This window comes from Syngnathoides biaculeatus, chromosome 14 (assembly GCF_019802595.1).
Source record: "Syngnathoides biaculeatus isolate LvHL_M chromosome 14, ASM1980259v1, whole genome shotgun sequence".
NCBI classification, from domain to species: Eukaryota; Metazoa; Chordata; class Actinopteri; order Syngnathiformes; family Syngnathidae; genus Syngnathoides; species Syngnathoides biaculeatus.
Genome location: NC_084653.1, coordinates 3,306,011 through 3,331,609, shown reverse-complemented (window position 1 = coordinate 3,331,609; position 25,599 = coordinate 3,306,011). Strand labels below are relative to the sequence as shown.

The following is a 25,599-nucleotide window of genomic DNA, read 5'->3' as shown; positions in this document are numbered from 1 at the left end:
CTACTACAGGGCCTTGTGAAAGTATTCGGGTCGGACTCCGCCAAGGCTCCCCTTTGTCACTGATTCTGTTCATAACTTTTAGGGACAGCCGAGGTGTTGAGGGGGTCCGATTTAGTGGCTTTAGTATTGCATCTATGCTTGTTGCGGATGATGTAGTTCTTTCGGTTTCATCAAGCCAAGACCTCCAACTCTCACTAGCGCGGTTTGATGCCGAGTGTGAAGCGGCTTCGATGAAAATCCGCACCTCCAAATCTGAGACTATGGTCCTCATTAGGACAGGGGGAGCGTACCTTCTCTATGTCGTGGATGAGATCCTGCCCTAAGTGGAAGAACTCATGTATCTTGGGGTCTTGTACATGAGTGATGGATGAATGCATTGTAAGATCAACAGACAAATCAGTAGTATTTCAGTGATGCAAACTTTTTATTGGTCGGTTGTGGTAAAGAAGGAGCCAAGCTGAAATGCAAAGCTCTCAATTTATTGTTCCTATCCTCCTTACCCATGGGCATGAGCTGTGGGTCAAATAACAAGATCCCGGATATAAGCAGCCAAAAGGAGTTTCCTCTGCAGGGTGTCCGGGCCCTCCCTTTAAGATAGGGCAGGAAGCTCGGTCATCCAGGAGGAATTTAGAGAAGAGCCGCTGCTCCTCCACAGTGACAGGAGCCTGATGAGGTGGCTGGGGCATCTTATTTGGATCCCTCCCAAACGCCTCCCTGGTGAGGTGTTCTGGGCACAGTCTAGGGCACACTGGAGAGACTATGTCTCTCGGCTGGCCTGGGAATGACCCGGTGTTAGAGTTATTGTTAATATATTCATTATGGACTTGCAACAAAGCCAGTATGTAGTATGATCCTTGCTTCGAAGAGTCTTGTTCACAGGACGAGCTCCTACACACAGATGCAACAGTATCTTCCTAGAAGTGGCCATGGACAACTCCATCATGACCAAAGAATGTGCCACATCATCACCAAAAACTGTACTTTTGTTCATTTAATCTCCTCACCCCTCCTTTTGATCTTGCGTGTTTTCTGATTAAAAAAAACGTGAGAGGTTGGTTCAGAACGTGTTTGGAGTCTGTAACTGGCCTGTCTCTCACGTCCTCCTGATCAGAAGAAAGACGACTTCTTGTCTGTTATTTGTGTAACTATTCCAGCAAGTTAGGTGATAAACCTAACACTTGGGATCCCCATGGAAGAGCTGAATGGAGTGGGTGAGGATTAAGAAGTCCAGGCAGCCCTGCTGAAGCTACAACACAACAACAACACCTATTTAACAATAATATTTTTATGATGTGATATCATGGCTTCGTATCCCACTGGGGCCTCCACTCCCTGAGAAGGGTTGCGTCAGGAAGGGCATCCGGTGTAAAAATTGTGCCAAACATATATATGCGTTCATCTGAGATGACACGCTGTGGCGACCCCGAAAGGGACAAGCCGAAAGAAACTTGCTTTACTCTGGGCCACACACACACATGGGGTACGGCTAATGACTGCCAGTCGGGCATACGTGAGGCCAGGTTATGAGTTGCATGTGGGGGTGGGGTGCCTTGGTGGGACCAATGGATTATCCTGAATCCCTCAGTATGGAAGGTGTTCTGTTCACCTGGCCATTCTCACGTGGACTCCTGGGCCCAACCATGCTTCTCAGTTGGGCGGGGTCGTCTCCTCAGCCCCACAGTGCACTTCAAAGCGAATGTCAGGACACTTCTGAAGGTTATTTATTATCTTGCATTTGCCTGCGGACACACACCCCTGGCTCTGGAGGCAACTCACTCCTAGCGACAAGAATTAATTTCCTGGGTTTCCCCTCACACTCTGGTCAAAGAGACATTAATAATTTACATAGCTACTGCCAACACACTTTAGTTATGCAGCCGGGTCCATAACCCCTGTCCCACATGTTTCCTCTCAAATCCCTGTCCTGCCAGTCTTGTCCTTCCCTTAAAGGTTGCCACACTACTGATCCATAAAACACTCTAATTCAATCTGTCTTTGGACCAGTTATCTAATGCTTTATTTTTCTCATCTTAACTACTGCTGATTTTTGCCTGTCTCGCAGTCCCATCTGTCTCGAGTTTGCATGTTCTGCCTGTTCTTGCGTGGGTTTTCTCTGGGAACTCCGGTTTCTTCCCTCATCCCCAAAACATGCATGTTAGGTTTATTAAAGACTCTAAATTGGCCTTTTAGTGTGAATGTGAGTGCCCTAGTGAGGATAAGCGGTTAAAAAGATGGATGGACAGGTGGATGAATGGATGGATGGATGGATGGACAACGTTCTCCCATACAGCAGACATAAACGCACTTGGCATGTTCTTCCTCAAAATCTTTCGCCATGCCAGAAAACATCACTGCCCTTTTTTTTTTTTTTTTAAACTTCACATCTGACCACTGGTTTTACGTCTCCTTTCAGCAGTGGGCATTAATACAGGCTCCACTTTTTTCTCTCAGGTGCATAATCACTTCGCCTAATGAGTAAATGAGAGAAACAGAAAAACAGAGAATTTTGCGTGCTTACGCCCCAAAATTAAGGGTTCAGTCAAATATCATAAACCGTTCCACCCTTGGTTACGTCACCTAGCTTTACTGAAATGTTCACAATCACATCATTTTTAGTTTTAATCATCCCAAACCAGTCTATAAAACTTAGACACACACACACACACACACACATTTTAAACGTTGATTTAGAGGACATTGTAGATTGAAAAGTGGCAAAACTGTCTCACTTTTCATTTGCAGGTTCCTAATGTTTGATTAGAGAAGCAAACACAGTACAACAGGAAAGTCAAGTTTATTCACCTGCTGTCCTGAGAACAATATTCACATTCCCGCTGCCTCCTGAATGGCTGAGCGAACATGTGTACTCGCCTGCATCACTGCGTCGCACCTTCCTCAATAGCAGTGAGGCGTTTCCTTTCACCAAAACATTGCTGAATATCTCTACTCTGCCGCTGTAGAATGAGTCCTGCTCGGTGTTGCTCTCGGAACCATCCTCATAGCGGTAAACGATTCCAGTTAGCAACTCCTTCCTCCAAGTAACAGAAACCTCTTTGAGTGTACTTTGTTCATTGTCTGTGGGCAGAAAGCAGCTGAGCATGTGGTCTTTGCCAAGGTTAGCCACAGGAAGTCTGTTGAGGCTCTGCACCGGAGGCCAACTGCCTTCACAGATAAAGAAACGAGAAACTTTCACACAGTGACCTAGCAAAATAGGTCCTTGAGGCAGATAACCATTTGGTGTAAGGTAAAAAAAACAAAACAAATAGACAGCGAAAATTGTTTGTAACGCAGCAAACTGTGTGGCAAGTGTTTATCAGGTGTGAAACTGCACACTTTGTCATGATCCTGCCGCTTCAGCACGAGCTGTGCGGGTGCCCGCGCGGCTGCGCTAATTGGGAGGCGCAGACCTGCGCCTCATGCGGGCTGATCTTCTTCTTTTCCTTTCGGCTTGTCCCGTTAGGGGTCGTCACAGCGTGTCATCTTTTGCCATCTTAGCCTATCTCCTGCATCTTCCTCTCTAACCCCAACTGCCCTCATGTCTTCCCTCACCACATCCATAAACCTTCTCTTTGGTCTTCCTCTCGCTCTTTTGCCTGGGAGCTCCATCCTCAGCATCCTTCTACCAATATACTCACTCTCTCGCCTCTGAACATGTCCAAACCATCGAAGTCTGCTCTCTCGAATCTTGTCTCCAAAACATCCAGCTTTGGCTGTCCCTCTAATGAGCTCATTTCTAATCCTATCCAACCTGGTCACTCCGAGCGAAAACCTCAACATCTTCATTTCTGCCACCTCCAGTTCTGCTTCCTGTTGTTTCTTCAGTGCCACCGTCTCTAATCCGTACATCATGGCCGGCCTCACCACTGTTTTGTAAACTTTGCCCTTCATCCTAGCAGACACTCTTCTGTCACATAACACACCAGACACCTTTCGCCAGCTGTTCCAACCTGCTTGGACCCGTTTCTTTACTTCCTGACCACACTCTCCATTGCTCTGTATTGTTGACCCCAAGTATTTGAAGTCGTCCACCCTCGCTATCTCTTCTCCCTGTAGCCTCACTCTTCCCCCTCTACTTTTCTCATTCACGCACATATATTCTGTTTTACTTCGGCTAATCTTCATTCCTCTCCTTTCCAGTGCATGTCTCCATCTTTCCAATTGTTCCTCTGCATGCTCCCTGCTTTCACTGCATATGACAATATCATCTGCGAACATCATGGTCCAAGGGGATTCCAGTCTAACCTCATCTGTCAGCCTATCCATTACCACTGCAAACAGGAAGGGGCTCAGAGCTGATCCCTGATGCAGTCCCACCTCCACCTTAAATTCCTCTGTCACACCTAAGGCACACCTCACCATTGTTCTGCTGCCATCATACATGTCCTGTACTATTTTAACATACTTCTCTGCCACACCAGACTTACGCATGCAGTACCACAGTTCCTCTCTTGGTACTCTGTCATAGGCTTTCTCTAGATCCACAAAGACACAATGTAGCTCCTTCTGACCTTCTCTGTACTTTTCCACGAGCATCCTCAAGGCAAATAATGCATCTGTGGTACTCTTTCTAGGCATGAAACCATACTGTTGCTCGCAGATACTTACTTCTGTCCTGAGTCTAGCCTCCACTACTCTTTCCCATAACTTCATTGTGTGGCTCATCAACTTTATTCCTCTATAGTTCCCACAGCTCTGAACATCCCCTTTGTTCTTAAAAATGGGAACTAGAACACTTTTCCTCCATTCTTCAGGCATCTTTTCGCCCGCTAGTATTCTGTTGAATAAGTTGGTCAAAAACTCCACAGCCATCTCTCCAAATTGCTTCCATACCTCTACCGGTATGTCATCAGGACCAACTGCCTTCCCATTTTTCATCCTTTGTAATGCCTTTCTGACTTCCCCCTTAGTAATCATTTCCACTTCCTGGTCCTTCACTCTTGCCTCTTCAACTCTTCCTTCTCTCTCATTTTCTTCATTCATCAACTTCTCAAAGTATTCTTTCCATCTATTTAGCACACTACCGGCACCAGTCAACACATTTCCATCTCTATCCTTAATCACCCTAACCTTCTGCACATCCTTCCCATCTCTATTCCTCTGTCTGGCCAACCTGTAGAGATCCTTTTCTCCTTCTTTCGTGTCCAACCTGGTGTACATGTCTTCATATGCCTCTTGTTTAGCCTTTGCCACCTCTACCTTTGCCCTACGTCGCATCTCGATGTACTCCTTTCGCCTCTCCTCAGTCCTCTCAGTATCCCACTTCTTCTTCGCTAATCTCTTTCCTTGTATGACTCCCTGTATTATGGGGTTCCACCACCAAGTCTCCTTCTCCCCTTTCCTACCAGATGACACACCAAGTACTCTCCTGCCTGTCTCTCTGATCACCTTGGCTGTCGTCGTCCAGTCTTCCGGGAGCTTCGGTTGTCCATCGAGAGCCTGTCTCACCTCTTTCCGGAAGGCCGCACAACATTCTTCCTTTCTCAGCTTCCACCACATGGTTCTCTGCTCTACCTTTGTCTTCTTAATCTTCCTACCCACCACCAGAATCATCCTACATACTACCATCCTATGCTGTCGAGCTACACTCTCCCCTACCACTACTTTACAGTCAGTAACCTCCTTCAGATTACATCGTCTGCACAAAATATAATCTACCTGCGTGGTTCTACCGCCGCTCTTGTAGGTCACTATATGTTCCTCCCTCTTTTGGAAATAAGTGTTCACTACAGCCATCTCCATCCTTTTTGCAAAGTCCACCACCATCTGCCCTTCAAAGTTCCTTTCCTGGATGCCGTACGTACCCATCACTTCTTCATCGCCCCTGTTTCCTTTACCAATATGTCCATTACAATCTGCACCAATCACAACTCTCTCGCTGTCTGGGATCCTCAGAACTACTTCATCGAGTTCCTTCCAGAATTTCTCTTTCAACTCTAGGTCACATCCTACCTGTGGTGCATAGCCGGTAACTACATTATACATAACACCCTCAATTTCAAATTTTAGTCTCATCACTCGATCTGATACTCTTTTCACCTCCAAGACATTCTTAGCCAGCTCTTCCTTTAAAATAACCCCTACTCCATTTCTCCTCCCATCTACTCCGTGGTAGAATAATTTAAACCCTGCTCCCAAACTTCTAGCCTTACTACCTTTCCACCTGCTCTCTTGGATGCACAGAATATCAACCTTTCTCCTAATCATCATGTCAACCAACTCCTGAGCTTTTCCTGTCATAGTCCCAACATTCAAAGTCCCTACACTCAGTTGTAGGCTCTGTGCATTCCTCTTTTTCTTCTGACGCTGGATCCGGTTTCCTCCTCTTCTTTGTCTTCGACCCACAGTAGCTGAATTTCCACCGACGCCCTGCAGGTTAGCAGTGCCGGGGGCGGGCGTTGTTAACCCGGGCCACGACCGATCCGGTATGGGATTCTTTAGATGAACGCTCATATTTGTTTGGCACAGTTTTTACGCCGGATGCCCTTCCTGACGCAACCCTCTGCATTTATCCGGGCTTGGGACCGGCCTACAGATTGCACTGGTTTGTGCCCCCATAGGGCTGCATTCTCATGCGGGCTGATCATCCCCTGTATATATTGGACCCGGTGACGACTGGTCCTCCGCCAGATCGTTGAGCTTTATGTCCCGTTCCAGCACTGTCGTATCCCTGATTGAACCTGTGTGTACCGACCTTCGTCCGTTCTCCGACCAACCCCGTAAGCCTGACTCCTTCGATACTTCTGCCTGCGCTGATTGTTCTCCCGTGTACCGACTCCTGCCTGTCCGCTCATCTGCTCTCTTCGCCCGACGTCACAACTACCGCTGCTGCACCGGACTGCCTGCTCGATCCCCGACCTCTGCATACAATAAACGTGTCTCTTCTTGAACTACCTTGCGTCTTCCGAGTTCCTGCATTTGGGTCCTACTCTCGTTTCCGATGGGACGTGACAGAACGAACTGGCCAATACAGGACCCAGCAGGAAAGACCCGGCGTCGCCTGGACCGACGCAAGGTAGACCGTCTGCCGGAGGACCAAGCCTGTCCAATCCGGGTAGGCTCCCTGACGTCCTCCACTTCCGTGTCTTACGCTCCGCCAGCGAGGTATGAATACGTCCCGAACACGACCCGTCCGGCTCCTCATATTCTTCTGGACTCTGACTTTTCGGAATATGAGGAGGACCGTGATTTGTATGACCGGCTGGCGGAGTACGACTCCGATTATTCTGACTATGAATCTGCTCGTCCGATCTTTCATCCCAGTCAGTTTGTTTCACCTCCCCGCGTTTCCAGCACCTGAACGTCTTCACCCGGTAGTTTTAAGTACACCAATCTGTATGAGGGAACCCGCTTGGCCATCTACCCGGGACCTTCCGCGTGGCGGTCAGAGGAGACGCCCCGGCTGGGCGCTCCCTTGTGCCTCCCGCTGCGCGGCAACTAAGACACAGTCCTCCCACTCCTCGCTGGCAACGGCGAAGCCTGCAGACCCGCTGGTGGCGAAGCTTCCAGCCCAGAGGGAGGAGGAGTCGCCAAATCACGAGGCGTTCCGCCGCGAAATGCGGGCGGAGATAGAGCAGCAGAGCGCCGAATTGGCAGCTCTCACGGCCCAGGTCCGGCAAGGATTGGCGATCCAGCGACGGACTCACTGCTGACTCAGGTTAGGCCGTGGAAACCGACCCGCCCCCTTGCCAAGTGCACGTAGCTGTGGAGACTGACCCGCCTCCTCCCCATTCCCACGTCGAGGTTTTGGCGGTTCCGAGCAGTGCTCACGCGGCAGTTGGAACTGACCCGCTCCCGAGACACGCCCATGTGTCAGTTTGGACTGACTCTCCGCCTACTCAGGTTCACGTTGCCCTGGAAACGGATTCGCCACCGCGCCACGCCCACGTTGCTGTTTCAACGGATGCACTGCAAGCTCACGTGGCAGTGGGGACCGACCCGATGCCGCCTCACGTTGCTGTCCAGGAGGTGGCGACGTCTCCACAGCCGCCTCTCGTCCGTGCTCTGGAGTGGCAGTGGCGACCGGCCCGCGGACGCTCCACACTCCTGCTCTGTCGGCGACCGGCCCGCGGTCGCTCCCCGTTCCTGCTCTGTCGGCGACGGGCACTCCCATACGTTCCTGTCCAGGAGGTGGCGACGGTGACACTGACGCTGCCTTCTCAGGTTGCTGTCCAGGAGGTGGCGATGACGATGGGGTCGCCGCCTTCTCACGTTGCTGTCCAGGAGGGGGCGGTACTGGCGCCGCCTTCTCACGTTGCTGTCCAGGAGGGGGCGGTACTGGCGCCGCCTTCTCACGTTGCTGTCCAGGAGGGGGCGGTACTGGCGCCGGCTTCTCAGGTTGCTGTCCAGGAGGGGGCGGTACTGGCGCTGCCTTCTCACGTTGCTGTCCAGGAGGGGGCGGTACTGGCCCCGCCTTCTCACGTTGCTTTCCAGGACGGGGCGGTACTGGCGCCGCCTTCTCACGTTGCTGTCCAGGAGGGGGCGGTACTGGTGCCGCCTTCTCACGTTGCTAACCAGGAGGGGGCGGTACTGGCGCCGCCTTCTCACGTTGCTGACCAGGAGGGGGCGGTACTGGCGCCGCCTTCTCACGTTGCTGACCAGGAGGGGGCGATTTCGTTGCCGCCTTCTCACGTTGCTGTCCAGGAGGGGGCGATGGCGTCGCCGCCTTCTCACGTTCCTGTCCAGGAGGGGGCGATTGCGTTGCCGCCTTCTCACATTCCTGTCTAGGAGGGGGCGATGGCGTCGCCGCCTTCTCACGTTCCTGTCCGACAAGAGCTGGAGAGTTCTGATGAGCCACCCCGGAGCTGGAGAGACTTCGGGATGGTAATGGTGACGGTCAATGCTCTGGTCCTTCTCTCCATCATCCTATTCGCTCCAGATGGCTCCCAGCCGCTTCATGACCTGGCCTCGTTGGCGACCAATCCCTGGTCGTCTTGCAACGAAGGCGTGGGAGGTTCTCGTCCGGAGCAGTGGCCTGCCTCGTTCTGGTTCCTGCTTCGCCATTTGGTTCCTCACAGAGGTCGTCCGCCCGAGTCGCCCCGTGGGGACCCTGGTGCTTGGCGTCCGGGTCGTCCTCCTGACCTGTCCGCCCGGACGCCTCGTGTTTGGTGGCCTAGATGGCCACCAGTCTGGGGCTCGGGGGGGGGGGGGGGCGTCCCCTCTTCCGGACCCCCTTCCGCCCACCCCTGCCTGTGTTATTATTGTCTGTTTTTTCGTTTAGGCACGTCTGGGAGCCGTGCCTTTGAGGGAGGGGGGTACTGTCATGATCCTGCCGCTTCAGGACAAGCTGTGCGGGTGCCCGCGCGGCTGCGCTAATTGGGAGGCGCACACCTGATGCCTCATGCGGGCTGATCATCCCCTGTATATGTAGGACCCGGTGACGACTGGTCCTCCGCCAGATCGTTGAGCTTCATGTCCCGTTCCAGCACTCTCGTATCCCTGATTGAACCTGTGTGTACCGACCTTCGTCCGTTCTCCGACCAACCCCGTAAGCCTGACTCCTTTGATACTTCTGCCTGCGCTGATTGTTCTCCCGTGTACCGACTCCTGCCTGTCCGCTCATCTGCTCTCTTCACCCGACGTCACAACTACCGCTGCTGCACCGGACTCCCTGCTCGATCCCCGACCTCTGCATACAATAAACGTGTCTCTTCTTGAACTACCTTGCGTCTTCCGAGTTCCTGCATTTGGGTCCTACTCTCGTTTCCGATGGGACGTGACACACTCGTGTCATGCCATTTTGGGATGCCCTTATGATTATCCCACACAGTCAATGTGCTTAATCACACTTTGGTACTTGGAAAGATCACAACACACATTTCTGAAATGTTTTCACATAGAGACAATGAAAAAAAATCTGCTTTTTGGGCAGTGTGAAAGGGGCTAGTGATTCATTTATGTAAAGATCCTGGATAAAGGCTGCAGAATCATCTACATGATACAGATACCTTGAGAACCACACAGTTTGGTGCGACTTAAAATACTTGTTGGGGAGCACCAATTGCTTTCAACACAACAGTGACACATGGGATAAAAGCGTAAACATGTTTGTACAATCATTGCAAATGGAATGGGCGGTCTAGTATATTGAGCCTGATGTCTACCTGACTTAGGTAAGGGGCACTTTGTGTGGCGTGAAGTGAATTGTCTTTTATAGTGCATACGAACATACAGATGCAAACTTTGTTAGGCTAACTTGATAATTCGTCAAAGGCTTACCTGACAGTGCAACAGACAGGATAATGATGATGAGTGCTGAGAAAACAACAATGAGTGTGATCATGCTACAAAAACACACACAAATGCAGACAATGAGCTTTCATGTGCCACAACTTCGCCAAAGTTAGTTATGACTCAAGATTACTGCCACCATTCATGACAACAAAGCAACTGTGATTAGCTCCATTTATGATTAATAATAGATCAATCTGATCAATATAGTTGGATTAAAAATAACACACATTGCATGCTCACATGTAGAAGATGATCCGTCCCAATGAAGACATGGCTTCTCACATACAAATACCTTAGAAGAAAAATTTGTTCAAGTCAAACACCAAGTCAAATGTGAAAAGATGATCTTTCTTCATGGGACAACTGACTTACTGACACAGAGTGTCTTAAATACAACACCATGAGTCAATATTAGCTTAAGGTGTATGCTGCTGCTCATTTGCTCTGTGGAAATAAAGTTGATTTCCACTGTCAAGAAATGAGTACTCCTCTCACATTCCACAACATGCATTTTTGGTGCCCTGAAAAGTCTACATCTTCCAAAGGTCTCAATGTGAGAGAGAATGGTTGTTTGTCTGGACTGTACACTGCCGGTATTTCCCTCAGCTCAAATTACAAATTTTGGTTCGTATAGTTTTGTCCACATAAATATTTAAATCTTCAAAAGTACTACCGCATATATTGGGTTTTGGATAAAAGCGCAATGAATACAGAAAAAGAAAATTGGAATGTAGACGATTGCATCTATGTCCTTCTGGTGTAATTCAACTTTTAGAAGGTGACAATCAAACTAACTTGTAGTAACAGGGTAGAAAATGGAACAAGCTAAACATGACGGTCAATCTCAATCGGAATGGAGCCCCATGCAAGATATCACCTCGTGGGATCTCAGTGATCCTTGGAAAGATGGGGAATCAGCCCAGGACTACACAACAGGACTTGGTCAATGACCTCAAAAGAGCTTGGATGACCGTTTCCAAGGTGACTGTTGGTAACACTAAGATGTCATGGTTTGAAATCATGCATGGCACGGGAGGTTCCCCTGCTTAAACCAGCACATGTCAAGGTCCGTCTTAAGTTTGCCAATGACCATTTGGATAGGAGGAGCGGCTCAGAAGAATGCAGCACCAATGCCTCAGCCGCGTGTGACGACAACACATTAAAGCGCCCCAGCTCGACGGTGTTGTTCATTGCGTACTGCGGCGGCTATGAACAACCCTGCTCCATGATAAGCCACATCAGTGCCGAAAATGAGCCACACCAGACGGCGGAGATGAGCTGTCGCGGCTCATCACATATCATTCGCATATCATCTGAATATGGCTCGAAACAATAGTGTAATATTTCCCCGGTAACTTCACTCAGCTATGTGTTCTGCTTTTCGAAAAGCGCTTCTGTGTCAGAAGGGGCGTGTTCATCTCTTAGTAGAGCGCACCGCGTGTTTTCATTGGCGAATGTCCGGGTGACGTCATGGACAGACGATGCAGCCAATATGGCAACCACTTGGATGTCTTAGAATGACACTTCTCCAACTTATGCGCTCTCCGCTCATTTATTTTCGTATCAACATTGGAGTGAATGTTATATGTATTTTTCATTCCTAATATCTATTTTCGAATGTTTATAGGGGTGACACTTGACTTTTGTTTCTCACGTTTCCAATGCAATAAAGATTTTTTTAGAGTTTCTTTCTGGAAATACTTCATACACATCTTGCGGTATTCAATACTTCTGGCCGGGATTATCAGAAAAAGTATGATGCTGGAGAATTAAAAGAACTAAAGTTCAGTAACCAAAGATGTGTATGTTTTTTTTTTTTATTTTACCGTCGACAAATTTTTTTCCAAAGTCTTTTGAAAAAAGAGATTTTTGTCTTGCGATCCTGTGCTTTAGCTGGACCGTCCATTTTCGCTGTGCAAATTGTGCTCTTCTCTGGACAAACTTTGCGTCTCCTCATGCTGGCAAAGAAGTCTTTCATCTTTGTAATACAGTTTCTTTTTCGGAGGGGTGGCTCAGGTACTGGGAGTCCTGGGTGTCCAGGTGTTGAACTATGAACCACACTTTTTTTTGTGTGGTTTTTTTACATTTTTTGTTTTTTAGGTCTTTTGAGGCCATAATCTTGTGCTTCCTCTTCTTGCTATCTTGAGGGGTGTCAAAAGGTAAATGTTTTAGTGTTTCGGTCATGCTTTCTTTGGCAGTTGATTGTACTTTTGTGGCTTTTGTTTTTACACTCTTAGAAGCATCAAAAAGACGATGCGGACAGCATCGTTTACTCTCATCATCTGATTCCAATCCAATTGGGTGGACTTTGCACATCTGGCGTCTTGATAAGATGTCTGCAAAGTCAGCCAAATTCTCTGCATTCTCGTGAACGCTTTCCAGGCTTGGTATGGAATTTTCAGGACGTTCTTCTGCAACAGACAACATTTTCAGACTCTGCTCTCCTTTGAGGTTTTAGACTTTCTCGCATTAATCCTCTCTTATGGTATAGTTTACTAAAATGACTAATCAAACCCTCAATTTTTGTTTTGGAGCATGTTTGTAGCACAGTGGAAGAGTACTCACCAAGGAAGTCTCTGGTGGTTTGTTGATGGAGACTCTCGTGTAATAAAAGTTTCAAAGGTGAATGACCTTTTTCTAACCAAGTTCTTCCATCAGTTTTAGACTGTCCAAAGGCTTCTCCTTGTATTGACGCTTTGCCTTCTTTCATGGAATTTGAGTATTCTTCGACTTGACTCAATAGGGCCTGAAATATGGTGCTGGAGCACGTTTTTATTGCATCACTAAAGTACTTTTCCAGAATTTCTGGCACCGATATTTTAATCTCTTGTGGTGAATATCTCAATGACTTTGTTGGCCCTCCCAGTTGGTGTTCGACAAGACTATCATCACCCATTTGTATCTCAATTGAGCTGCCAGTAGCGTCAGTGATGGGTCCTTCTGTGCAGCTAGGTGAAACCGAACTGGCATTTTGTGACAGTTCTTGGAATGGAAAAGTGTCATCATGTGGGCATGTTTTAATTAAATTTTTCTTGAACTCCTCACACGAGGGGGTTGGAACAGGAGTTACACCTGCATCCTGTTTCTTTGATGGAGATGGGCTCAAGAATTTGGATACCGTGTCTTCATCTGGTAAGATATCAACCTGATGAACAAAGCCCTCACAGATGGAGGTCAAGGCAGCCTGGACATCATTATCCATGGATACTGAAGCAGGGGATGAGGCTTGGGAACCACTCTTAAGTTTTGAAAGTTCTGGAGTTAAACCCTTGTGGTCGTCTTGAGTCAGTGTGGACAAGTCTTTATTCTGCTTCCCAAGTGGAAATGACCTTGAGGATACTGGTGACACCTTATCTCTTAGTATGAAACCGTCATCATCATCATCATCATCATCATCATCATCATCCACCTGGAGTAATTCTTGACAAGGGGAAATTGAGTCAGGTTTATTCGCACATTGGATATTATCATTAGAACACACTGAAGAGTGGCTTCCACATTTTGAAGATCCATGTGTTGAATCCTTGTGGGAAATGTTATCTCTTTGAGATCCTACTCCGCTGTCCCCCTCTTGTAGTGATGCTGACACCACATTCTTAATAAGCTCCCGTTCATCATCAACTTCTACAAAATCTAAATGAGATGGGATCTCAGCCCCTTTCCACTCCTCCTGTGGTGATAGGTTCACTGCTTTTTTATCCATGAAATTATTAAGATCAAGAAAATCGACCTCCTGAGAAGGACTCAAGGGTGGAGTTTCATCCCATTTCTGCTGCTCTGCTACTAATGGACTCAATGAATTTGGTGGTGTCTCTTGATCCAAGTTGCTATCAACATTGATATGATCCCAACCAGTAGAGGTAGAGGATGCTGTTGCACTCTCATCCTGCTCCTCTCTTGGTGATCGAGTCAATGGTATCTCTCTGTCAAACTCAAGTGGATCAATCTTCTGGCCAGTAATGATAGAGAGTGTTGTTGCATCACAATATTGCTCACCTCTAGGTGATACACTTAAGGATTTTGATGGTTTCCCTTCATCCACCTCAGTGTCAACTTCCATAGTATCGTGACCAGAAATAGTATAAGGTGCTGTGGCATACCCATACTGCTCCTTTCCTGGTGACATACTCAAGGGTTTTGATGGCTTCTTTTCATCCACATCACTGTCAACATCCAGAGGATACTGCTCCTCTCCTGGTGATAGACTCAAGGATTTTGATGGTTTCTCTTCATTCACATCACTGTCAACATCCAGAGGATCAGACCCCTGACAAGGAGATGTTGAGGCTAGTGTTGCAACCCCATACTGCTCCACGTTTGGTGATAGACTTGAGGATTTTGATGGCTTTTCTTCATCCACATCACTGGAAACATCCAGGGGATCCTGACCAGTAGCGGTAGAAGGTGGTGTTGCATTGGTTAACTGCTCTTCCCGTGGTGACAGACTTGAAGATGTTGATGGTTTCCCTTCATTCAAATCACTGTAAACATTCAGAGGATCCTGACCAGGAGAGTGAGATGATGGAGTTCCATCCTCAGAGTGCTCCTCTTTTGGGGATTGATTGATGCATTTTGTTCGTTTTTCTATATCAACTGCACTGTCAACATCATAAGGTGGTGTTGCATCTCCATACTGCTCATTTTTTGGTGATGAGGATTTTGATGGTTTTCCTTCATCCACATCAGTTTCAACTTCCAAAGGACAAGAGGTAGTAGAATGTGATCTTGTATCCAAATACTGCTCCTCCCCTGGTGATAGACTCAAGGATTTTGACAGTTTCTCTATATCCGCATCACTGGTAATATCAAGAGGATCTGACCAATAAAAAGTAGAGGCCAATGGTGGTGTTGCACCCCCATACTGTTCCACTCTTGGTGATGAAAGACATGAGGATTTTGATTGTTTCACTTCAACTACATCACTCTCAATATGCAGAGGATCAACTCCGTGGCCAGAAGAATGAGAGAATGATGTTGCATTCCCATAGTGCTCCTCTCTTGATGATAGGCTCAAGAATTTTGATTCTTTCCCTTCATCCACATCATTGTCAAGATACGGAGGATCCGAACCCAGACAAGTAGTTGTTGAGGGAGGTGTTGCATTACCGTACTGCTCCTTTTTTGGTGATAAACTCAAGGATTTTGATTGTTCCTCGTTATCTAAATCACTGTCAACATCCAGAGGATCAAACCACTGACCCGAAACGTTAGAAGGTACTGTAGCATCCTCATGGTGTTCCTCTCTTGGTAACAGGTTCAAGAATTTGGATGATTTCTCCTCACCCAGATCACTATCAACCTCTAGAGGATGTGACTGCTGACAAGCAGATGTTGTGGGTGATGTTGTTTCCCTATACTGCTCCCTTTTTGGTGATATACTGAAGGATTTTGATTCTTTCTCTTCATCCACAACACTGTCAACATCTGGAGAATCGATCCCATTGCCAAAAGTGTTGCAGAGTGGTGTTGCATTCCCATGCTGGTCCTGGCTTGGTGACAGAATCAAAAATTTTGATTGCTTCTGATCATCCACATAACTACCAAACTCCACAGAATTTGACTCCTGATAAGCACAGTTCAAGAGTAGTGATGGTTCCACATATTGCCCATCTGCTCCCCTTTCTTCTGGTGTGACATCCTTGTGATGTAATCCTTGACCAACAGGGCTCCATGGTTGTTTTGAAGCATCTGGGCTATTACTGGAACATACATAGGTAGGGTTGCTTCCCTTTCCCAAGATTTCTGGAGTCAAAACCAGGTCACTGGAGACTGAAGACTGTTCTTCACTGTGTTCCTCTTGGGATAATTTGGATGCCACACCAACAGGTAGTTCTGCATCACTATCTTCAGGATGTATCTCCTGACAAGGGTTGGCTGGTGACACTTCTCTGTTTATCTTATTTATAGGACATGGTACCACCGATTTGCATGCCATGTCCGCATCATGTGCAATGTCAACGTACTGAACAAACCCCCCATAGATGGTGGTGGTGGCTGTCTTTATCTCAGCCTGAATATCATCATTCAAGTATACAGAGGTAGAGGAGGATGTTGTAGAACTGCTCTGATGTTCCAAGGTGTTTGGGGTTAATTCTCTTTGCACTTCCCAGTCTTCTTGGACACCTGTACACATTTGCTCTTCAAGTGGACAGGACTGCATGAAATAGTCCACGGTTTCGTCTGATCTGACACCGCCATTCTCTACATGACCTAACTCTTGACTTTTGATTAATCGCTGCATGTTGTCATGGACATCCAAAGGTATGGGAGTGCCTGCGTAAGGACAACTTCCACACTCTGAGGCGTCTTGTTCCTGATCACTACGCAATGCATTATCTTTAGCATCTGTGGATGCTTTTTCTGTATGGTCCTCACTGTCATTATTGATCAGGCCATCCAACAACCCAGAAAAAGATAAATTTGGATTTTCATTAGTTTCTGTTGGGCTGTTGTCTGACTCCATCTCTTTTTTTTAAGTGTGTTAATTAATATCTATCCAGCCATATTGACGTCATCCTATCTGCACTCTCATGGCTACAAATTTGATGGACATGGAAGCAACAATTTTGTGTACAAACTGTGGTTTATAAACATGAGCCTTCATGACCTGGTGGGAGCTTTTATAACTGAAAACACAGCCTTCACTAAATACTCATGCTGCCTTCAGTGACCAAACATAAGCCTTTATGAGTTCATTTATCCAGCCTTCGATGACCTCATTGGAATTACATCATAGGACTCTGAGGGGAAAGGGTGGGTGTCACATGACTCTGAAAGTTTAAGATCCACCCCTATATTGGACTAATGGGTAGTATGATAGCTTCCCCCTCCTCCTTTTCACTCAAACGACTAACGTTGTTGTCTTAATCTGAGTCTGTCTGTCGCTCCCAATGTCATTTTCATCTCTAGACACTGTTATCGCTGAAATTGTGTTGTTCTCCTCACGTAGCAGTCCGGTATTTTGAAAACCAATGGTAATGGTTGATTCTTTGACATCGGTCCAAGCTTTTAAAATCCACTGGCAGACCCCAGAAAATAATGACCTTTGCATGTGAGCCGCATTTGTTAAGAAATTCAAGTGAATTAGATTTTTAAAAAAAGTAATAATAATAAATACAGTATAAATCAGAATCAGCTTTACTGGCCAAGTGTGTAAAAACACAAGGAATTTTTCTCGGGCAGTCAGTGCTGCCCTGGTAAGACTAGCATAGTCTTCTATGCATGCTCGTGGTTCCTTCATCTTCCTCCATGTGAAATTGAAGTAGATTCTTTTTCTTCTACATGCAATTAAGGTCGATTCTTCATCTATGCAATATTTGTCCTCTATGTGCAATTGAGATGGGTTCTTCGCCGTGCAATTGAGGTAAATTATTTGTCTTTTATGCACGCTGAAGTAAAATATTATTCTGATACACAACCTTTGGGCAAAGTTTGATTATTATACATTTGAGGCATTTGTGCAAGCTCAAATCTGAGTGCATTTCAGGGAACGGACATTTTTTTTGGTGTGTGTGTCCATTTCGGCTGTTAGATTAAGCTGAACACAGAATCTGCATCCCCTTTATCCCAGAACAGTTTTACTTTGCCACAGTGGATTTTTTTTAGCTTCCTCTGTGATTTCTTCCCATTTTAATTTAAGTTTTATTGAGGGTCAGAGTCAATCAGTTGAACAGAACAGAATTTCTAGACAAAAACAAAGTGCCAAATGTAAACAGAATGAGAAAACCAAATTATTCCATATGTACATCTAAGAATCAACTATGGATGTTATGCGAAACTAGTGCTACACACAGTGAAGGAAGAACAAGACAAGATAGGAGAGGACAAGGACAGGAGAATAAGTATTCAAGACAAGGATAGTGAATCCGGCTATACAACTGGAATGTGGTGGGAGTCACGGTGAATTATAGCGGTCTACAGTATGGGAATATAAATTGTGTGATATATACAGTCTTCATGTATACATAAATTATTTATTGTAATATGTGTTGCGGCGCCTCCAAGGAGTAGAGGATCCAAAACAGGCACACGTGATTTTGTAGAATGCAATCAATTTATTCACAAGAGGCTGCTGAAAGTGTACAAGGACAGAAGGGAACTAAAGATGCACAAAACTAGTGAGCGGCAGCCATAGCAGCACAAACCTAAATAAACATGGATAAAACAGTCTATAAGAACAAGCACGAAATGGGAAAAAATAAAAGTGCACTCAACTCATGAGTGACAGCTGAAATAGTATAAATAAAAATTAGACACGCACAAAGCAGTCCGCGTAACAAGCTACAACATTGCTGATAGAATCGGAAAACAGCCACAGCGGAAAAAAGACACCCGGGTGTAACGACTAGGCTAGGGGAGTCAAACTCACAAAATACTGTTCTCGAACCAAGTCGGATACATACAAAGTTGGAACCACAAAGACTATGACCAGGAGCAAAGTGATGCTATGAAATAATCAGACGTTGTCCTCCCTATTCTGTTCCCTTTAAACGGTGGGTCCCACCCTCCAGCAGTCTGCCAAGTACTGAAATCACAAAGCAATATCAGCGAACCAAAGCCTGACAATAAGTGAGTTCCCATATCCAGTGAAAGAATTCCAGAGGTGTGTATTACGGTTACATGCAAGTGAATACACACCAATGTGCATGTAAAAAGACTGACAGAAATGTCCTATAATTGCTGTGTCGACAATGCGGAGGTGATGGATTTCACCCAGTCAATTGAGGATGGTAACCAGGACCAGCAGTACACCTGAGAGCAACCCTGTGGACAGAACATGTCCCACGCCAAGGGACCAGGGGTGGTCCGCCAGCCCCCCGCCCCCCGGGGCGCCCTAACAACTGGCCACTGGGCAATGGCTGTAGGGACCCAATGCCACCGCCGCAGCCACATTTCTTTGCATTAAATATTTGTGCATAAAACATTTGTGCATAGTGCAGTTTATCCTCTACATTACACATCCCTTCAAAAGACGCATCTGACTCATCTCCAATCTGAAAAATATCCACTGCCGCTACCTTTGGTGCATCACTGTCAAACACACCAAGGACTCTCTTGCCTGTCTCTCTGATCACCTTGGCTGCAGTAGTCCATTCTTCTGGGAGCTCCTCCTGTCCGTAGAGAGCCTGTCTCACCTCTTTCGAAAAGGCTACACAACATTCTTCCTTTCTGAGCTTCCATTAAACGGTTCTCTGTTCTATCTTTGTCTTCTTAATCTTCCTACCGACCACCAGAGTCATTTTACACACCACCAACCACTATGCTGTCGAGCTATACTCTCCCCGAGTTTGGGTTGCGCAGAGCAGCCTCTCCACCTCCGTTCGGCATCAATCTGTAAAGCAGCTTTCTTACAGCGTCCAGTAGCTATCAAAACAACGTCAGCACTAACTGTAGAAACGAGTGTAATGGGCACATTTTAAAAAAGCGAGCATTTCAATTGTGTGCGGTCTCCATTTTTGTTTTGTTTTTTAAATGTACTCATTACGCCCTTAATATGTAGTTTGAGCTGATGTTGCTTTGAAAACGTCATGAAACCAATGAGCTCTTGTTGTTTTGACTGCCGTGCTGCTTCCGGGTTGCTTGTGTCAGCGATGACAATTCTTTTAAAGCAGTGGTTCCCAAAGTGGGGTCCACGGACCACCAGGAGGTGAAAAACATCTTTCCAGGGGGTCCGTGACATAATGTCTGAGACACTGTAATAATAAAATATTTTTCTGAAGAAAAGAACTAAACATTTTTTTTCTTCTGTTTCGCTATGGCTCACATCCTATCTATCCTCTTTTTAGCCCAGCCCAGATGAGTGATTCAGGCAGCTCCGCGCACCAGCCCTACAGTGCCGGTAGCTTAGCGGAGAGAGATAGCTGTGTCCAGCACTACGTTATTGGCGAAAGTTGACGTTGGGGGTCCGGGAGCTTTTTGAATGACTCACTGGGGGTCCGGGCCCAGGTTGACTTTCAGAAACACTGTTTTAAAAGCAGCTGCACATCTAGTTGTTGTAGTCGACATTTTTTTTTTGCTTAGTTTGAGTTAAAACCAACTCACAGGCAGTCATTCTGATCTTTAGTGCAGGAGCAACAAATATGCTTCACTAACAATCGTAAAATGCAAGCTCCCCGAGGAGGCTATAGAACTCAGGTTGGTGGTGAACATTATTAACATAATATATATAAATGTGTAACATAAGACATCAAATATATCAAAATGTATATGTATACCGTTTTTACCACTCTATGTACCTGTATACGACTATACAATGTGATTGTATTTTTTAGTTTTTATACATTCCTAAATATAAGGTGCTCTATTAACTTTTTGAAAATATTTTTGCAAAAAATTCCGGATTATTTTTGATAAATTACGGTACTTCTTCCCATATGGTAATTAGTAAGTGTATTGATTTGGTAAATAAAATTTATTTGAAAAAAAAAAAAGTCTTTTATTTTGTGAAAGAAGCTTTACTATTTACTTGACAAACTCCGGCAGTTCGAGAGTACTCGGAAGTGTTGGGATTTTTATTTTTATTATATTCCTGCCTGTTTGGAATTCTTGGAACAGTTCATCACATGTCCTAAAAAGATTATTTTTAAAGGGGAAATCCAGTCGTTTTGTTTAACAATGCATCTGATAGGTCATCGCATATGTACTGTACCTTGATTAACCTCAAATTTTCAAGGTACAGTACATATGCCATGACCTATTGGATACATTGTTAATCCAAACGACTAGACTTCTCCTTTAAATAGTTGCACGTGGTCGATTCCATGTTCCCAGTTGCTAAAATAAAATGGTACTTTATTCATTTTAAAATATGGACAATGTCAGGGCACATGGTGGCGCAGTTGTAGAGCGTTGGCCTCACAGGTCTGAAGACCGGGCTTCAAATCCTGAGTGTGGAATTTTTATGTTCTCTCTGTGGCTGCATAAATTTTCTCCGGGCACTCGAGTTTCCTCCCACATCCCAAAAACATGCATTAATGGTAGACTTTAAATTCCACTGAGATGTGATTGTGAGTACGACTGTTGTCTGTCTTCATGTGTCCTGTGATTGGCTGGCAACCAATTCAGGGTGGACCCTGCCTCCTGCCCAATGATGGTTGGGATTGGCTTTGGCAGTCTTGCGACCCTCGTGATGATAAGTGGCTCAGAAAATGGATGGATGTTTTGTTTTGTGGGGGTTATTCCTCTAGTTTCTGGAAAAGGGGTCAGATGTAGTGTGATCTGGGTTGTGGCTGAAGGCAGGGACCTTGGCAATCCAATCCCCGGCTAGCAAAACTGGCAGGTACTTCCCTGTCTGGCAGGGAAGTACCTGAGCTGGTGTGTGCGGTTAAGAGGTTCTAACTACCTATGCTCAAGATCGCTCCCATACAAAACTTGGGCTCTGGTACCAGTCCTCCTTAGAGGGGTTGGACTCTGTTCCTGGAGTTGCCCACGGTGGGAGGCGCAGAGCACGTGTGGCTATACTAATTGCCCCCCTGTTCAGTACCTCTACGTTGGGGTTCACCCCATTGAACGAGCGGGTAACCTAACTCCGCATTTGGGTGGGAGGTTGGGTCCTGACTGTTGTTTGTGCCTATACACCAAACAGGAGTTCAGAATACCCACTCTTTTTGCAGTCCTTAGATGGGGTGCTCGAGAGCACTCCCGCTGGGGACTGCATTGTTCTGCTGGGGGACTTAAATGCTCACGTGGACAATGACAGTGAGACCTGGAAAGACATGATTTGGAGGAACAGACCCCCCCCCCTACCCCCCCCCCAATCAGAACCCAAGCGGTGTTTATATGGGACTTCTGTGCTCATTATGGATTGTCCATAACAAACACCATGTTCGAGCATAAGTGTGTCCACACGTGCACTTGGCACCAGGACACCCTTGGTCGCAGTTTGGTGGTTGATTTTGTGCTCATGTCATCAGACTTGTGTACGCATGTCTTCGACACTCAGGTGAAGAGAAGGATGGAGGTGTCAACTGATCACCACCTGGTGGTGAGTTGGCTTCGATGGTGGGGGGAAATGCCCGTTTGATGTGGCAGTGCCAAACGTATTATGAAGGTCTCCTGAGAACAGCTAGCAGAATCCCCTATCAGAAGAAGTTTCAACTTCCACGTCTGACAGAACTTTGTTCATGTCATGTCAGGAGGCGGAGCGGACTTTGAGTGGACTGTGTTCCGCGCCTCCATTGATCAGGTGGCTGACTAGACCTGTAGTTGTTAAGTGGTTGGTGTCTGTTGTGGCAATCCCCGAATTCATTGGTAGACACAAGTGGTGAGGGATGTTGTCAAGATGAAGAAGAAGTCCTGTCAGGCTTTTTTTTCGCATGTGGGACTCCTGAGGCAACTAATGGGTACCAATTGGCCAAGAAGAATGCAGCTTTGGTGGTCGCTGAGGCAAAAACTTGGACGAGGGAAGAATTCAGTGACACCATTGAGAAAGGCTTTTGGGTGGCTTCGAAGAGATTCTGATTGACCATACGGCATCTCAGAAGGGGTTAACTGTGCACCATCAACATTGTGTATGGTGAAGATGGGCCACTGGTGTCCTGGACTCGGGACGTTGTGAGTCGGTGGGGAGAATAATTTGAAGACCTCCTCAATTCCACTGACACCTTCCCAAGAGGAAGCAGAGTCTGTGTTCTCAGAGGCAGACTCTCCTATTTTTGGGGTCTAGGTCATGGAGGCGGTTAAAAAGCTCCTTGGTGGGAAGGGCCAAGAAAGGATGAAATGTACCTGGAGTTCATTGTGGTGATGTGGTGGTCCCCCTTTTTAAGAAAGGCAACCAGAGAATGTATTCCAACTACGGGGGTATCACACTCCACAGCCTCCCTGGTAAGATCTATTCAGGGATGCTGGAGAGGAGGGTCTATCAGGAAGGCAAATCCCAGATTCAGGAGAAATATTGTGGTTTTCGTCCAGGCTTTGAAACAATGGACCAGCTCTATACCCGCGGCAGGATCTTCACGGGTCCATTGAAGTTTGCCCAACCAGTTTACATGAATTTTTTAGACTTGGAAAAGACGTTCAACCATGTCCCTCAGGGATTCCTATGGAGAGTTCCTTGGGAGTATGGGGGGGCTGTTAAGTCTCTGTCCGACCGGAGTCAGAGTTTGGTCCAGATTGCCGGCAGTAAATGAGACATGTTTCTGATGAGGGTTGGACTACGCCAAGGCTGCTCTTTGACACCGATTTTGTTCATAACCTTTATGGACAGAATTTCTACACACAGGCAAAGCATAGAGGGGGTCCGGTTGGGTGGCCTCGGCATTATATCTCTGCTTTTTGCAGATTATGTGGTTATGTTGGGTTCATCAAGACATGATCTCCAACTTTCACTGGAGCGGTATGCAGCCAAGTGTGAAGCAGCTGAAATGAGAATCAGCATCTCCAAATCCAAGACTATAGTCTTCATTCAGAAAAGAGTTGTTTGCCCTCTCCATGTTGGGATAAGATCCTGTCCCAATTAGAGGAGTTCAAGTATCTTGGAGTCTTAGTCACGAGTGAGGCCCGTGGTGTCGCACCGCTGGCACCGCTCCTTCTTTCGTATCCAACCTGGTGTAAATGTCATCATATGCCTCTTGTCTAGCCTTCCCCACCTCTACCTTTGGCCTTTTGCCTCACCTCAGTCCTCTCAGTGTCCCTCTTCTTTGCTCACCTATTTCATTGTATGACTTCCTGTATTTTGGGGTTCCACCACCAAGTCTCCTTTTCCCCTTTCCTACCAGAAGACACACCAAGGACTCTCTTGCCTGTCTCTCTGATCACCTTGGCTGCAGTAGTCCATTCTTCTGGGAGCTCCTCCTGTCCGTAGAGAGCCTGTCTCACCTCTTTCGAAAAGGCTACACAACATTCTTCCTTTCTGAGCTTCCATTAAACGGTTCTCTGTTCTATCTTTGTCTTCTTAATCTTCCTACCGACCACCAGAGTCATTTTACACACCACCAACCACTATGCTGTCGAGCTATACTCTCCCCAATCACTACGTCAAGGTCGTCTGCACAAAATGTAATCCACTTTTGTGCTTCTACCGCCACTCTTGTAGGTCACTCCATTTTCCTGCCTCTACTGCTATTTGCATCCTTTTTGCAAATTCCACCACCATCTGTCCCCCAAACCTCTTCTCCTGGATGCCGTACTGCATGACCGACGCTTGCTGAACATGGGGTAAAGAGGGACTCACCTTGGGTTTCACAGCTGCTTGTGAAGAGGTAGCCCTGCCTACGTGAGGCCACATTTTGATAACACAACTGTAGCATATGTCGCGGAAAACTCAAACCATGCTTTAAGCCTTTAAAGCTCATTTAATTTGGCACTGAGCGATGAAAATTCATATGTCTTCGTATGACTTTCAGGACATGTTAATGTAAGTTGTGGCCTACCTGGAACTGTCAAGTCCCATCGGAACGAGAGTAGGACCCAAATGCAGGAACTCGGAAGACGCAAGGTAGTTCAAGGAGACACGTTTATTATATGCAGAGGTAGGGGATCGAGCAGGCAGTCCGGTGCAGCAGCGGTAGTTGGGACGTTGGGCGAAGAGAGCAGATGAGCGGACAGGGAGGAGTCGGTGCACAGGAGAACAATCAAAGCAGGCAGAAGTAACGAAGGAGTCAGGCTTACAAGGTTGGTCGCAGAACGGACGAAGGTCGGTACACACAGGTTCAATCAGGGATACCGGAGCACACGAACGGGACATGAAGATCATACGAACTGGCGCCGGCCAGTTGTCATCGCGGTCATATAAATCCACAGCATAATCGGGCTGCATGAGGCGCAGGTGTGCACCTTCCAATCAGCGCACCTGCGCGGACACCCGCACAGCTCGTGCTGAAGCGGCAGGATCATGACAGGAACAACCTTTCAAGAATAGGAGTAAAAGAGTCAGAGGCTACGTTGGTAAAGTGTTAAGTCAGCAAACATTGTTGAGACTTACACTTGCCAGACTTTGGTGCAGGCAGCGTGGTTTCAGTTCACACCTAGTGTATCTTCTTTTCCTTTCGGCTTGTCCCGTCAGGGGTCACCACAGCGTGTCATCTCTCATCAACCCCTGTCATTCACGCACATATATTCTGTTTTACTTCAGCTATTCTTCATTCCTCTCCTTTCCAGTGCATGCCTCAATTTTTCTAATTGTTCCTCCACCTGCTCCCTGCTTTCCCTGCACATCACAATATCAGCTGCAAACATCATGGTCCATCGGGACCTAACCTTGTAACCTAACGTATACTTTAGATATATGCTCTGCAACTGAATGGTGTCCAGTTCAGGGTGTAGTCTACCTGCTTCTTCTTGTGTCTTCAGCAACACTGCCTTTAACTGTACAGCATGGGTGGCCCCCTCCTTGAGCCCTCACCTTACCGGGTGCAATGTGAGCTAGGCCGT

The 25,599-nt window shown here is 46.7% G+C and overlaps 1 protein-coding gene across 2 annotated transcripts in view; it reads right to left on the bottom strand.

The window, feature by feature from the left end:
• Positions 1 to 2,035: 2,035 nt before the first annotated feature.
• The window catches only part of vtcn1 (V-set domain containing T cell activation inhibitor 1), a 35,588-nt gene continuing 12,024 nt past the window's right edge, over positions 2,036 to 25,599 (bottom strand). The window contains exons 2-4 of one of the 2 annotated variants that reach the window (XM_061842310.1): positions 10,471 to 10,522; positions 10,216 to 10,280; positions 2,036 to 3,162 (exon numbers count right to left, since the gene is read on the bottom strand). In XM_061842310.1, the coding sequence (XP_061698294.1) occupies positions 2,795 to 3,162; positions 10,216 to 10,280; positions 10,471 to 10,502 (465 nt within the window). In that variant the 5' untranslated portion in view covers positions 10,503 to 10,522 and the 3' untranslated portion in view covers positions 2,036 to 2,794. Of the gene's footprint in view, positions 3,163 to 10,215; positions 10,281 to 10,470; positions 10,542 to 25,599 lie in introns of those variants that run through there. The other variant, XM_061842311.1, reaches the window with a different exon arrangement.